Below are 15,419 nucleotides of genomic sequence, written 5' to 3'. Positions count from 1 at the left end.
GATGCACTGTCCTTTTTTTTTGGCTTTTCCTAAGTTTATTTCTTTTTCTTGTGGGAGGGAATGAGGTACAAGGCAAGGGGAAAATTAATTTTTATCATCACTGCCCAATACATTTTTTCCCTTGTTTTAATCAGAACAGCCTCAATCAAAAGGTGTTTTTCTGGCTACAATCCAGAGTAGTGTTAGGCTAACTCCTATCTGGATAGACAGGCACGCACCTATTAACCTTACAATCCTATATTATCTATGAAAGATAACTCTAATTTATTCTTGCCTATTAATATCACTTCTAGAGGAGGTCACTAATCTCCACTTATACCCTCAGTTTAAATACGCAATGCCCCAAGGAATATGTTGAAAAAAGCTTAGAAGCCATGGGACTGGGGATTGGCAAAATACAAGGGCATTTCTGGCCACATCCCCTTTCCTAAACAATGACCCACTTGTTAGCTCTGAACTACAAAAACTGTCTCACACATTATGTACATTATATATATATACCTATGTTAGTACATACTATATATATGAACACATACAAACACAACTCTCAATGATTGTTGCTGCATTTATTTTGCATGGATGATGCTTGGTCATTGGAATAATGCCTCTCATTGGAAACTGTTTTTAATTACCTTCTGTTTTTGTAATACTAAGACAACATAAAACCAACAAGACAAACCAAGCTGCTAGGTTAAAATACATCCTTTGTAAAGATACCTATTTGCTTTTGCCTGCATCTTGTGCTAATTTAACACCCAATCTTGTAAAGTGCTGACTGCCCCTCTCCTTTTAGAGGCCAGAAGAGGAAAAAACCCAAATACTTCAATACGTTCAGGTAACTTCTAGTCTCTCTGAACTGTGTTTCAAAAATGCTTCTTTTATGAAATACTCATAATAACATCCTGCTTTCAATAGCTATTCTGTACTGGAATTAACACCTAATTATGAAGCGACTGTAAAATTAATATTAGAGTCTGATCTCCTTTTATTTCTGGTAACTTAATGTCAATCATACTAAGATGGTACTAAATGGACAAATTATCCAAAATCACTGCTAGACCTTCCAGAGGCCTTGCCCCCTTAATAGCATGGCTTGTAGGTTTGATCCCTATTTGAATTTGCTTCTCTACTCTCAAGTCCCAGCTGTGCTGAATAGCAAACATCTCCATTTCAATAGGGAAAATGGTTGGACTAAAGTAGTTCTCCCCAGGGGTCAAAATACTTCAGAAGGGCATTTAAGTGGCTGTATGTTATTGAGCGGAAACATCAGCTCACATATTATTGATTATAGCCGCATGGCTCTGTTGAAAAGATGTCTGCAGTAGTATTAAGTGCTGAGATAGGGACAGAGGAGTGTTATGCATTAAAAAATACTATCCATCTGTTGCCAAATTTCAGATACATGAGCAATCACAAGCTGTAACACAAAATCTAATGTGCAACCTTTGCGGCTGATGTGTCAGGTCACATTCAGCGACACTTCTTCAGTTTCACACTGCTTCAGATAGACAGCCTTTTGAATATTGATTGAAGCAAGCAGGAGGCAGAGCTTGATTTCTGCAGTTTTGCAAAGAGAATGTAATAGATACTTATCTGGAAATTTGCTTTCGGTAGCTAAAACATACCATTTTCTTTAAAAACACCATTAACCTGTTCTGATCCCATCACTGTAGCTGCTAGGCAAGTATAACTGAAGTTTTCTGAAACCACCGCACATTCAGCCTATTCTTACTCGTGAGGTGCAGACAGACATACAGACACAGCACACTCTGCACTACCAGACTGTCATGTAGAATATACCTGAGCTAGCTGAAACTAGTGTGATCCCCCAGATTCTCCTCTCCAGTTATTATTTTATTTTTTTTAATATAATGACTATGTCAAATACCCCCATGGAAGGGTAAGTCAAGTGTCCCAGACTGCCCTTTGGCTGGTATGCACTGGGAAGCATCACAGAAGGGACCATACAAAAAACACGTTCTGGTATAGCACCAAGAAAAAAATCAACCAGCCAATGCACTACAGACAAGTCTAAAGTCAGCGAAGTTCTGTATCACACACATCAAAACTTTCTCGAACAGATTCAACAACATATGACAAGATGGTAGTTCATACAATACGGTCACAGTATTTCTGGGCTTTATGGAGCTATACAGACCATTTTTCTTTTGAAAGAAAATTTGAAAGAAAATTTGTCTTCTGAGAGCTTGAGTTGACTATTCCTTTCTTGTAGGACAGCAAAATGTTTGTTTTTTTTTTTCCTGAAAGTAATTAAGTGCTATGTGAAAGAACCCAGAGCTTCTATACTTGAAGATGAATCTCAATGCCTATGCTTCAGGTTCCGGAATAGTTCATTTACTACTTTTCCAAGCAACTTAAGATGTTTAAATCAACTGAAATTGAAATCTTGGGAGTATTTTTGGCGAAAACCACTCAAAAGCAGGCCAGTGTCGTGGATGCAGCTATTTCCCAGAAAAGGGCTGAGAATCCAAAGAGGAAAAGGCTGTACCCAAAGTCAGAAATCCACTCATTAGTAAGGAGTTAAACAGTATCTAGGTCAGTCGACAGTCTTTCCTGCACAGCCTCAGCTCGTTGCACATCGGAAACGCTGTGTGGGAAGGCCAGGGAACTGAACTCACAGACCAAGTATGACTCAGACTGCAGTAATTTAATGACACTTTGTTTCTCTTAAATTATCCTCGGGATTAATAGAATCCACACCCTCAACATGAAACCAAATCAGGGTGAAAGGAAGAAACCACAAATTCATGGATCTTTGAGACAACAAAAGGTATCTAAAAGCAAATTTAGTAGTAAGAGGAGAGGACAGAGCCCTTTCCTATAACATACTACACGGTCTGGGCAGCAGAAGATGAAGAATTTGAGCCTCGGTCAGATGTTCTTCTGAAAGCCCTAGTGGGGATGATCTCAACAAGAATGTCAAGGAACTGTCTGCCAAAAAAGCAGAGGAGAGCTGTCATGGCCAAACACCAACCTCCACGACAGGAAAGCAATTTGAGAGAAATAGCCTCAACATTTCCCCTGTCGTTGCAGAAGCTGAACATTTGAGCCGTCAAATCTCTTTGGCACCAGGATGAGAAGACAACTACAAAATCCTGAAGAAGGCAGAACACCAGTGACCCAGGCCCAAATACAAATCCATTGAAACCCCTGAGGAGCAGTTAAAATTCCTGCAAATTCTGTCCCATTGCACAAAATGGAAGTTTGGACAGGACACTAACAAACAGAAGAAAACAGTGCCCCCAGAAGTACTCCTTCCTGACTGCAGTGTAAAATTACAACGATTTGCTCTTTCTTCTGTACTCAGAGATGCCTCCTACCCTTCATGTAAGGGAAAGACAAAAAAGGCACACTAACTAATACAAAAAGAAGAGAGAAATATACCCTAAGGGCATTAAAATGTCTTCTGTCACAGGAACTCATTATTTTTCTCCTAGAGAAAAAGAAATTAATCTCTCCTTTTTTGTGGAAAAAGAAAAATTAACAAGATCACTGTGGGGAGATCTGACGTAAACAGCAGTGGATACTTTTTTCAGAAGTGTTTTTATGAGTATATTTTGATGACATTGCAGACCAGTTATAAGGAATTAAGCATCTCAGTTCAGTAAAGTGTATTTGGACATACTCTATTTCTAACATAAATATCTCATGGAATTAAAAAAAAAAAAAGAGAGAAACTCGCATAGTTTTCAAAACATACATCCCCCATACAAAAATCACTAGGATGCTTGGTCAGCAAACAGTTCTCTTTGAAAGTAACATCTTGCTTATGTTTCAGCTACAAACACAACCATGGAGGAGTCCCAGTCCCTAATCCCCTCTAGTAGGTGAGGGGGGTTTGGATCCAAGCAAGGTGAGGTGGAGGGCTCTGCCCCGAGAATACAGACGTTGTCTTTCCCTTATCTCAAAAAGAAATAAGACTCTTAAGCTTTTTTTTCCTCTGGCTATCTACCCAAGAACATCTTAAAAATGTGGGCCTGTAATCTACTGACACCTACCTAATTTTTTCACCTTATCAACTCTACATAACTCAGTTTTACAAAATGGTGAGTTTGTGCTCTTTAGACTACTACCACAATCTCAATTCAAGTGTTAGACAGGAAACATTTCATCACTGATAGAAAGAGCTACCCATTCATCCTGGGACAAAAACTCTTTTCAAAATATTTAATATTTGCAAGACTGTATAATTCAGAGCAAGTCTCCTAGACTTCAAAGAGAATTAAGAAATATGTAACTGAATAAGCAATTAATGGAACGGGTGGAAAAACCTTTATAATTTCTCATGGAACAAAGTAACATGCAATTCACTTGGGAAGAAACAGAAGACTGGGACAGATGACTGTGTATTTTTATAATGTCATAGCTGAATATTTGGAAGATGTTCAAAAAGAATTGATCTTAATTTACATAGTAAAGAGTACATTCCTGCTGCGGCCACGGTATGATGATGGATTGTTTTCAGTGGCAGGCCTGGCTAATGGCCTTTCACTAGTACTATGTACCTCCCTGTTGCAACATGAAAGCCCTGTAAGCTGCCACTGTCACTGAGGAAAAAGGAACACAGAGCAACACTTTCCCTCATAGTATTTGACATCTGCAAAATATAGCAAATAAACTTTCAGTAACAAAAAAACAGCCTTAACAATAAATGTTCAGACAAAGCCTGCCACCACTCTGCAAGACAGTAAAAGCATACAACAAATGTGGGGTGTTGAATACAGGTTATCTGAGAAACAGAAATGAAGGCGATTTACGAACGCTCCTTTTCAGGTCACAGAACTGCATACAACCATGTGGGGAAGGAAACCCTGGATGCTACATCAGCTCCACCGCATACCCTGCCAGGCTGATACCTGCAGGCCCTGCAGGGAAAGACTCTCTCTCTCTCCTCTCTGCCAAGCAGCTTCTCCAGAGCTCCGCCAAGTTATTCCCACTTAATACAGGGGAGGTTTCTGCCCTGGGGTTCTGTACAGCTATGGGTCAAAAAGAAGAGGGGGGGGGAAAAAAAAAAGAAAAAAAAAAAGAAAGAAAGAAAGAAAAAAAAAGTACCAGAGACTGCAGAGTTTATCTGGCACACAGCAATTGCATAGCTGAAAATCTCAGCCTTTGCTATCAAACAAATTCTAAGTCCAGGTTATGGAGTGCTAAGTGGTTTTAAATCCTAATACTGGCATTAGGAGCTGTGGGCTCCTGCAGGTGCTTGGTGCTTTCTAGGATTACTCTTTGTGAGCACACTGCAAACAAACAGAAATTAAGCTTGCCATTGTCTTGTGGGCATAAGTAAGCTTTTCTGTTTTACATGGGGTTTGTTAACACAAAATCAAAGAAGCAAGAAACACCAGTTCCTTGGTGATTTCACATATGAGCTATATAAACAAATAATAAATACATAAAACTAAGTACTAAACTGCAAGATTCTGCTGGTTTCCAGACTCCAAAAGGTCTTCAGCTCTTCAGTCTATCAGGAGTGTCCTCAAAATCAGAAGCAAGTAGCTTGGCTCTTTTTCTGGGGTTTAGATAATTTTTATTTCTGACATTTAGGGTTTGCAAATAAAAGATTTCAGACTGCTCCAGTATTTGTATTATTGAATTATTTATTGAGTTATTTTTATCACGATTTTGTATCTTCTGATACCATAACATTTATTTCACTACTGCAATCACTCATACATGAAAGAAAAAATCCTTATTAACGCTCCAGAATAATTGGTGCTATTTTGAGAGACTTCTGAAAGCTTGGTAGTGACTGTATGTAAAACAAAAAGCTACTCTGGGACTTGAAATACTGACAATGTGTAAGGTCTGAGTGAACAATGTTCTCCTAGGCAAAACCCTGATCCACGGCTCTGTCTTTCAAAGATAGTATGCACAATTATACAGCTGTACAGAACACAGAGAAAACAACAAAAAAAAATACATATTTGGGGCTAATTAGATCAATTATGATGGTAGAAATTACCAATTATCAATTAATGCGATGTACTTTTTAAGTTAATACCCAAATCATTAAGTGAAATAATGCACAATTTTTTATCGTAGGGGATTTTTCTTGCGGCAACAAAGCAACAGACTCCAAGATTTTCCTCTTTTGGGAAAATAAAATACTAAAGTGAGTAAGAGAAGAAATTGAAATGGAAGGTGTAGGATAGAAGTACAAATTTAAACATACTTCTTCTACCGAAATTGATTCCGTTAATGATTAACTCAACCCACACAGGTTATTTCAAGTGGAATATTTGTACTAGTAACAGTGTCAAAACAGACCCCAAATCAAAGTCTTCTTTTTTTGTGTTTTCATTGGTGCTTTTTCTTACTTTTCCATGTATCATAATATTATCTACATCCAAATTAAAATTTGACTTTTTTTTCCCAGATACTGCACATCTCTCTGCAAAGATTAGGTATTTAAATGTTAATTCTTCTCCCAACAGCCCTTTAGAAATCTAATTTTCTACAGGGTTGGTTTGAGTCTATAGTAAGGCACTGTTCAAAGTCAACTAAGGCAGCTGACATTTTTTGAATGTGAAAACATGATAGAATTTTAGAACTTGTGGGAAAACAATTGAGGACCTAGGTCTAACATTTTTGGATGGTTTTTTTCCTCTTCATTTGTTTAAGGATAAACACTATTTTTTCTCCCAATTTCCTCAGTTGCAAGTTTCAATGGAAGTAACAGATCTGAATTTACTTGTTAATCTACAATTGCTACTGCTTTCACTCTGCAGGTAGAGCACAGATGTTTATTATCTGGGTTTCATACAATCTGGGGGTGTTACTTTTTCAACCCTATATGCAGCTTGGCAGCAACGTGGGAAAAAAAGGTTGAAAGGTTACTGAATGAAATGGCTGGTCTTATAATGTGTCAACATCAGATGGCTCATTTTTTCCTTTCAAGGAGTTAACATTACATAATTCAGAGCTAAGCAGAACTAACCTTTAGCAAACAGCCAGACTTCACAAGATTTCTAAGAGTTATGTGAAACTGCATTAGATATGAGACATCAGATACAAGAATCTGTTTGCAAATACAGACCCTGCTTTCGACTCCAAATGGTATTCGGGGGAAAAAGAAAGTTTAATGTCAGTATGCTGGGGTAAAAATCAACCTAGGCTCTAAGCCGACTCAGTTCTTAAGTGGTTTCTGAGCGAGAATCCTGCCTAAACTGTCTTTAAGAGGGACAGCATTTGGCATCCGCATTGTGGCTCTCACTATAGAACATATTAGGGCTTGTTAACACTTCCAGTAGTCCCCTGAAATTAAACAACAACCCCCTTCAAAATGTTCTTGAATTACTGGTTATTCTGATGAACAACTGTGGTGCTATCACCTCCCATCTGAGATGGGCCCCTGCCACCGGGGGGGGAAACTGGGACTGGGACCCTGATCAAAGGCATTCCAGCAGCTGCCACAGAGCTTTTTTTTTTTCCTGCGGCTCTGCGATAGGGAACAAGGGTTGCATCTCTGTAGAACAAATACCTGCAGACTTGCAAATGCTTACACATTTTACAGGCCCTATGCTACCAAATCAGCTTTTTGTTTCCCAGCTAGAGATCTTCCACGGTGGTAACTTTTGCAGATCTGTTTTCCTAGTGCTCCTTTTACAAGCAGCTGCGGCTGAAGCATTCCTTCCCCTCTCCTCGCCCCCACTTCCTAAAGGAAATTCCATGGGATCACCTCTTCTCCGGCCCCACGCTGCAACAAAACTCTCATCCCCTGGGGGAGATGGAGCTTGGGCAATCGCTGGGTCCCAGCATCTGCAGCTGAAGCCCAAAAGGCTCGGTGCACTTGGAGGCAGTTCTCGGTTTTAAGAGGCTGTGCAGAGGAGAGTGGCTGATTGCTGCTAGGCTATTGCCACTAAATGAAATGCTCTGTTAGAAAAACTTTACTTCTTGCTTAAATTTGAAGTCTGATTGCAAAATGGAAAGAGGAAATTAAAACCATCATATTTGTTTTAAATTCAAGGTATCTCAAGAGATTTTCTGCATCCAGAGGGCAGGACTCTAAGACAACATTTCCCCCCCCCCCCCAATTACAATTTCCCCACCCCAAAAATAACATAAATATATAATTATATTCTACAAAAAGGCATTATTGTTCAAAGAAGAATAAAACAAAACATCCTGAACTCCTCAGAGAGAATTTCGGTGTGGGTTTCATTTGATCATGACTATAAAGCTGTCTGAATTTTATTTCTAATTAAAGTGGAAATATTAATGGGAAGATGGAGATCCTTTGCATCATGCCATGTCAGTCACTTTGTAATATGACTGCTGAAAGCAGTTGCTGAAAAATAAAGGAAATTACTGTTCAAACCAAACATTACCTCTGCAGGCCATTCCCAATTCCCATGGCACAGCATGCAGATGCCTCACCATGGACTGCGGAAGCCAAGCCCTAACAATACCAGGTCCTGCAGTCTCCATATCAGGAGCAACTGGCTAAAGGACACACAAAACCAAATGCTATTTCATCTCTGATGTAGGAACAGGATACTTTCTTTTGACACCAACCTATTAAAAGCTCATCGATGAGGCATCCGTACCTACGTGGCAGGCTGCAGCATCACAAGGGTCAGCAGAGCCAGTTCAACACGCTGTGCTGGCACCCAGCTGCTCTTCTGCCAGCCTGCCCTACTGAGGAGCTGGGCGCACCCAAAGGGCCCGGCTCTGAAGCAGGGGCTACAGGAGGGATTTTGGTGCTGTTCTGCATCCCGCAAACATTTAAAAATAAATAAATAAAAAGCCTGCCTGCGTGGGCAGCGCAGCACTAGTGTAATCAACACACCTTCACCATCTTTCCTGATATGCTTGCTGCTTGAGCAAAACTGGATGAAAAAAAGTACAATTAAAGGAATTCTGCTGCAGGTTGCACATACTGAGCAAAACCCAAACCATGCCACAGTCCTTGAAGAAGGAACAAAGAAAATGATGCTTTTACCGCACAGCATGGAGCTGAACATTAAAATCACATGCCGTTGAGTAGCTAAAGGATTCACCCTCCTAGAACTAAATGCTATTCTGTAAAATGGGCATTATTTATTCAGTGATATTTGCAGTAATACCATTTAAAAAATCAACACACACATAAGCCTCTAAAGGGTTAAACTCATCCATAAAGAACTTCTTTCCACTGAAAAAAAAGTAAGAATAATAGATAGGCTTCTCTTCCAATATAATCAGTACTAACATTGATCCCAAAGGGAATAGTTTCAGGGACAGATGTATCACACAATTACATGACATGAAATGATATTCCACATAATTATGAACACAATATTTCACTGCACCTGACAGACAAATCATGAAAGAAAAATGCAAGAAAAGAGGAGAGAAAGGAACTAAGATAAAATACTTTAAAGAAAAAAAATGGAGAACTTGGGTTTGAAATGTTCAATTCAGCTTCCCCTGACCTGCACCATGTATCTGAAGGGGTCATGCTTGTGCTACAGACATCTCAGACTGTGAACTGTGCAGCAGCGACCTGTCCAGACCACTCTCCCAAAGGAGTTAAATGCAAAAGATAGTTGAACTATTTCCTAAAGCACAGCCATATCTGATTTCTAATGAGATATGCTAAGTAAAATTAGCAGATTTCTTGCTCCGAACTGACTGCAGCGATGACAGCTCCCTGCTACAGTAGATGCTTGAGCTCCAGTTCACAACTTCTCAGCACCGAGCATATTTGAATGAGATGGGAAATGGCAGCACAGGAGAGGTCACAGTTACATGAGAAGCAAAGAATGTGGAAATGTTAACATGCTAATGGCTGTCGCACAACTTAATAAAAAAAAAATAGCATTTTATTAAGAACAGGGAACTGAAACAACATTTGGGTGCTCCTGTCCCGAAACAGGGAAACATTACAGTATGCAACTATTAAAAAAAATAAGTTCCCATGCTGTGAAAACATAGCACACCTGACTAGAATGTTTCAAATGGCCGTTAGCTTGCCATTTGTTTTACTTATGCCTGGGTTCATTATGCTGAATATTTAGGAAAGAGTCCTTAAAATAGTCTCTCAGCAAAGTATATGATTTCCCAGTGCACACAAAGCAAAGGCAACCACTACAAGGTTCTTATTTTATGTTCTGACTGTCCTGGCACAGAACAATGGTCTGTCGTGGTAATTATATCACTAACTTTGTTACCTTAAAACAGCTGCTTTCCTAACTGTAATCCCATTAAATATCCACTTCATAACCACCCAGGAATAATTTAAGGGGGAAGGACTAAGTGAAACTGTCCAGAGCAAAAAACAGATTTCAAAAATAGTATATAGACAAAAAACAGCTCAATAAAAGCAACATAGCACAAGCAAACAGCCTGGAAGGGAGCAGCCCAAAGGGTGGGCTGGCTCAATGATTTACACTGAACTGAACAGGCAAGACCTGGGCTCAGCCTCAGAGATTGAAATCTCACCCTGGGACTGGGGATTGTCAGACAGAGGAAGGCTCTGCTGCATTATTCTGATTTAATCATGTAAATGGTACAAAGGGAGCTCTCTGAAGAAACGCAACACTATAGAGATGCCATGCTGCAAGCCAGTAGTAAATCATAAGCAAGAAAGTGGTAAGCTCAGGGCTTTGGAACCATGCGGCTTGGGCAAAAAGGTCATACGTAGTGAAGCACAGCACTTAGTGGAAGCCTGGAAAGCACCTAGAAAACGTGTCAAAGCATGTTAGACTCCTGTCTGAATGTCCCAAGACCCAAACTCTTAAGTCTCTATTCATATAAGCAGTCTCAATGATTTGACTGAAATAAATTAGATGAATTTTATCTTACATTTTTTGAGATGCAAATATGAAATGAACTACAAGAAATGACCGTCTCACAGCCAGTGAATAGGAATGTACAAGCAAAGCCTAAACAATGTGTTCATAATCAAAAAACTAAGACAAAAACAGCTGAAGGAAGCGCATCAAGCAAGTACTGAGAGCTGGCCCAGGGCAAGGGAGTACTATCAGGCATGGCAGAGGCCACCACTGCTCCAGCAACCCTGTAAAACCAGCACAGCATGACAGGGGCTCACTCAGTACAACAGACCTCATGGTTTGGGAAAAGAAACTGCGCCGCAAAGTCAGCCGGAGGGAGGGAAGCAGAGCGAGCGGCTGCTGAAACCACTCCACATCCCATGGCCACTGCTGAGGTCAGGCAGCTTCCTGCAGGCTTCCCCTGCAGGCTGTTTACTCCGATTCCTCCTTTCCTCTGCTTTTGTCCTTCTATTTAGCTGATTTCTCCTGCCTAGCCTCCCACAGAAAAGATATATCTATTGCACCTCTTGCTTTGCCTGCCCTCACATACCTAATGGTGAGCTCCTGTCATAGACAGGAGTGACTCAGGCAGCATCCCCTCACAACCAGGCCTATTGTGACATTCTGTGACATTCCTGCAGTGAACACAACACCTATCTTATTGCCCCTGGCATGACTGATATGAAGAAATTTGTTTTCCCAATGTCTAACAGGAGTATCAGGCTTGAGTTTGAATGTGCTATTCAGAGACGTGGTGGCTCCATTTCCCGCACAAAAGCCGGTAATGCTGCCTGGAAACGGCTCTGCTCCCAGGTAAGTCTTCACAACAACATTATAATGTGGTCTTTTAATCTTGGAAAAAAGGAGAAAGCTTCACCTGACAAAGCGTTAAAAAAGAACCGCACAGATGAAGGTGGAGAGTAGACTTGCAGAGCCATATACTGACAAAATCGCGCTCTCGCCACAAGAGACCTTTTCCACCAAAGAAAAGGTGGTGAAGAGTTGTTAGGTGTGCTGGCAAATACTGCACAGCTGTGATACAACAGGAAAGCGAGCCCCACACTTCTATGATTTGATAAGAAGTTTCTCTACTGATTCACCAAAAATAATTACTCAAAATATAAACATGGCCAAAATTAGCACTGCTAGCTGTAGTGAGCAGTAACTAAAGCGAACGTACTGACTAAAAGAAAGCAAAGGACTGTGTGGCCAGACCCACGTACACGAGAACTCTGCAGAATTTTCTACTTCGCATTCTGAGTTGATTATATTGAAAATAGGATTTCTCTACAATAACCATCACTGAAAATAACTTCTCAGTACAGCGTATGATACAGATCCATGACGATCAGAGGGAAAATCTGTGCAGATGGGATCTTTCTGGCATTTGTGGTGACAATGACGTTTTTCAACCATTATTTCCTCAGCCCACAGGTGTTTTTCCATCTTGTTTGACAACAACCAAAGACAGAAAGCAAAGCCAGTGATCCTTTTCCATACATCCACTGACAACGGCTGACTGCTAGGCAGCCAGCCCACCTCTGCTGCGCACAGAGCAGCCTTCCTAGCCCTTCTGTAACTAGTTCAGCACCAAGGGGGGCACTCTCATAGGACAAGATCCAGCCTATGGGGAAAAGGAGCTAAAATTACTCCCAGTAAAATCTAAGGCATTTTGAAAAAGCTCAAGAAAATACTTCAGAGATCTGGAGTAAACAGCAATTTCTTCATTGACCTCTGTGTCCAAGATTCTATTCTTCTTTTATTTTGTATTACATTAGCTTAAAAATCAACTGTGAACAACTAGTTTTGCTTTCTTACTGTTATCTGATAGTTCAATATTCTACACTTTTTCTGAAAATATTGCAAAGAAATGTTCAAATCTAAACCAAAAATGTTATTTTAAGCTAAAACAAACAAAAAATTAAATTAATGAACTCCACAAATACATTTATTAATTTTTAAACCCTCAACCTTTTATTTTTTTCCCTATGAATAAATTGGTGGTATTAATTCAATAATAATAATAATTTGAAAAGGCATGTATATAATTTGTCAATAATATAATCTATTCCAAACACCACAGAATATATGTGCATCTCTTTTCAATGATATGCATGTAAAAGATCATTTACTTCAAGAAGTTTTTAAAACATTTTAAGCATCTCAAGCAGAAATGTTGTTCAGTGAGGTATCAGACTGTTACCAGGTTTGCTTTCAACAATATCTTGTCCTCTATGTCCTAGAAGTTTAGGCAGATTTTTAGGAATGGGAAAAAAAATGCATATGAAACTTTCCATAGTCTAAAAAAGTGAATTACTGAGCTTCTATGAACAATGAGAGAGTGCAGTCATCTCTGTCTTACTGAAACATCAACAGAGTTGCTAAGGGGCTATGTTGGCAGTGAAGTCTAAGGCTCTTAATAGATTACCCAGATTTTTGAAAGATGTTCCAAGCCTAAAAATTCTGGATATCTCACTTGGTTCCTCAGCAGAAACGGAGAATTTGAGACAGGACTTCCTTTCCACCCAAGCAAGACGTTAAAGAGAAAAATACTTCACAGGAGGAAAAGCAACCACCTTCCAGGTGCTTAAATTCACTTCAGAATTCATTTAATAACTGCATGGCTGTAGTTTTTGCCAGCTGCTAACTTGCAAAATGAATGCCAATCCAAGTAGAATTACATATTGAACAGAAAAAAATTAAATTAAATTAAAAATAAATGAGCATCTTCGGCTATCCAAGAGGAAAAGGACTAATTACAGAAAAGTACCGAACGTGTCTCTTCTAGGATGCTGATGCATATTGATGACATCTAAGACTGCACACAATGTCTTCAGAAAGAGGATCAGGAGCTATGGTAACCACTACCCAAATACCGGGTGGCTCCAGTGCAAAATAACCTCACAACTCCACCCTAATGTCAGTGTGTGGGCCAAGGTTGCTTCATCATCTCAAGAGATAAAAATGGCGAAGTAAAATCTAATTCTGTAAAATAAGGATTTGTAACATGAACTAAAATTCAAGTATTAAGAGGTCATCGCCACGGTCAACGTGGGAAGCTGTAAAAACATTCAATTTATCAATGGATCCTTAAGAAAGACTGATAATATGTTCCCTTTTCCATAAAATATATTGACTTCATTTACTGTTGGCAAAATGACCAAATATAAATATTATTTTTTTAATTTCAAGATAATGTAGCAAGTTGCTTTTATTATAATAGTAAGATGACTGATACGACTATTATCCTGAAAGTCCAAGTTTTGTTTGGAAAAGAAACAAGATTTAATTTTTCTCTATAAATTATGCATCTGATTCTTTTTTTCAGCATTCAAAAACAAACGTAAGCTGGGATACAAGACTTTTTTTTTTTTTTTTTTGACAGTTTCCCTGGCCGTTTTGCTAACTTACATTGTGATCTTGGACACATTTTTTACATATCCCTATTCCCATATCTGCTAAACAGAAGATAACACTATTTTGAGAATCTTGGACAGTGGTGTTATATGTAAAACCTAATGATGCTCCATTTGTTCAGAAGAGATCAGGATGTTTTTTTAAAGGTGGTATTGCACAAACAATGTCTTCAAAATGATCCACCATGTGCACTATACATTTCAGAATTACTAAGTACTTTAGCGAGTGAGTAAAACATTTAAGAAAGATGATTTTAAACTGTATATACACAACCTAATTGCACGATCTCTAGACATCTGACACATATTTGAAAGTAACTAAAAGGCACGTGCTGCTGTAAAAATGAAAAAACAAACCCAAGAACTCACACAAGCAGAAATCTCGTGTTAACAACATTGCCTGAAAACCTTCTGCTAAGCCAAGTCTACCTGGAACTCCCGGCAGCACTGAGTATCCTCATGCAGATCCACTTCTTTAAATCATAATATAATTGTACAGTAATGTACAGCCAACATAAATTAGTCTGAAACTAGGATAAGATTTCAAATGCACATTATAATTTACAGCAATACAAAACAATTGCTCGAGGAGTTCATATCAGCAGATTATGTTAGCACTAAACAGAGGAGAACCTCTATTGCAGGTTCTTAATAGCAAGTTTCACATTCAGGTGTTAATTTTCATTTACCTGTCATATCAACAGCATCAGGCAGCAGAACAGGTGACCATTGCTTTTGCGTGAGCAATACATTGGTCTGTCCACCACTATATTTAAATTTTCTGTGTTTCTCCAAAGTGCCAAACATATTCTGTTCCTACTGATTTCCATGCAAGCTGAAACTTGCCATCATACTACAGAATGACAATTTTATTTACAAATCTGTTTTTTCTTCCCTCATAGCCCAAACATTCATTTTGCATATCTACTACTAGCTTTTAAGGTATGATTTTTTAATTTGTATTTAAGTATAGTACTTACGGTTGGCATAATTTTACCAGGTCCTGATCAGTGGTGTTTGGAGGCAGTGCTCTGATGTAAAGGTTTGTTTTACTTAATTGATCCCATCCTGAGTTGCTGCTGCTACTACTGTTGTTATTACTGCTGGTGGTGCTGGGACTAGGAGGAGCCATTGGGTGGGCTGGTACAATGGACTGCTGCAAAGGAAAAAGTGTGTTAGAGTGAACTTCAGACAGCAATCACAGCATGCACATTATCTCAGTCTACAG

General features: G+C 39.2%; 1 protein-coding gene across 3 annotated transcripts in view; it reads right to left on the bottom strand.

Annotated features, from left to right (window-relative positions):
* RBMS1 (RNA binding motif single stranded interacting protein 1) overlaps positions 1-15,419 on the bottom strand; it is a 146,236-nt gene that overhangs the window by 49,015 nt on the left and 81,802 nt on the right. For all 3 annotated transcript variants that reach the window (XM_032189688.1, XM_032189690.1, XM_032189691.1), the window contains exon 2: positions 15,172-15,347. In XM_032189688.1, coding sequence (XP_032045579.1) covers positions 15,172-15,347 — 176 coding nt within the window. The remainder of the gene's footprint in view (positions 1-15,171; positions 15,348-15,419) is intronic.

Source organism: Aythya fuligula, chromosome 6, assembly GCF_009819795.1.
Source record: "Aythya fuligula isolate bAytFul2 chromosome 6, bAytFul2.pri, whole genome shotgun sequence".
Lineage (NCBI taxonomy): Eukaryota > Metazoa > Chordata > Aves > Anseriformes > Anatidae > Aythya > Aythya fuligula.
Note: the sequence above shows the minus strand (reverse complement) of the source record. Positions and strands in the feature narration are given on the sequence as shown.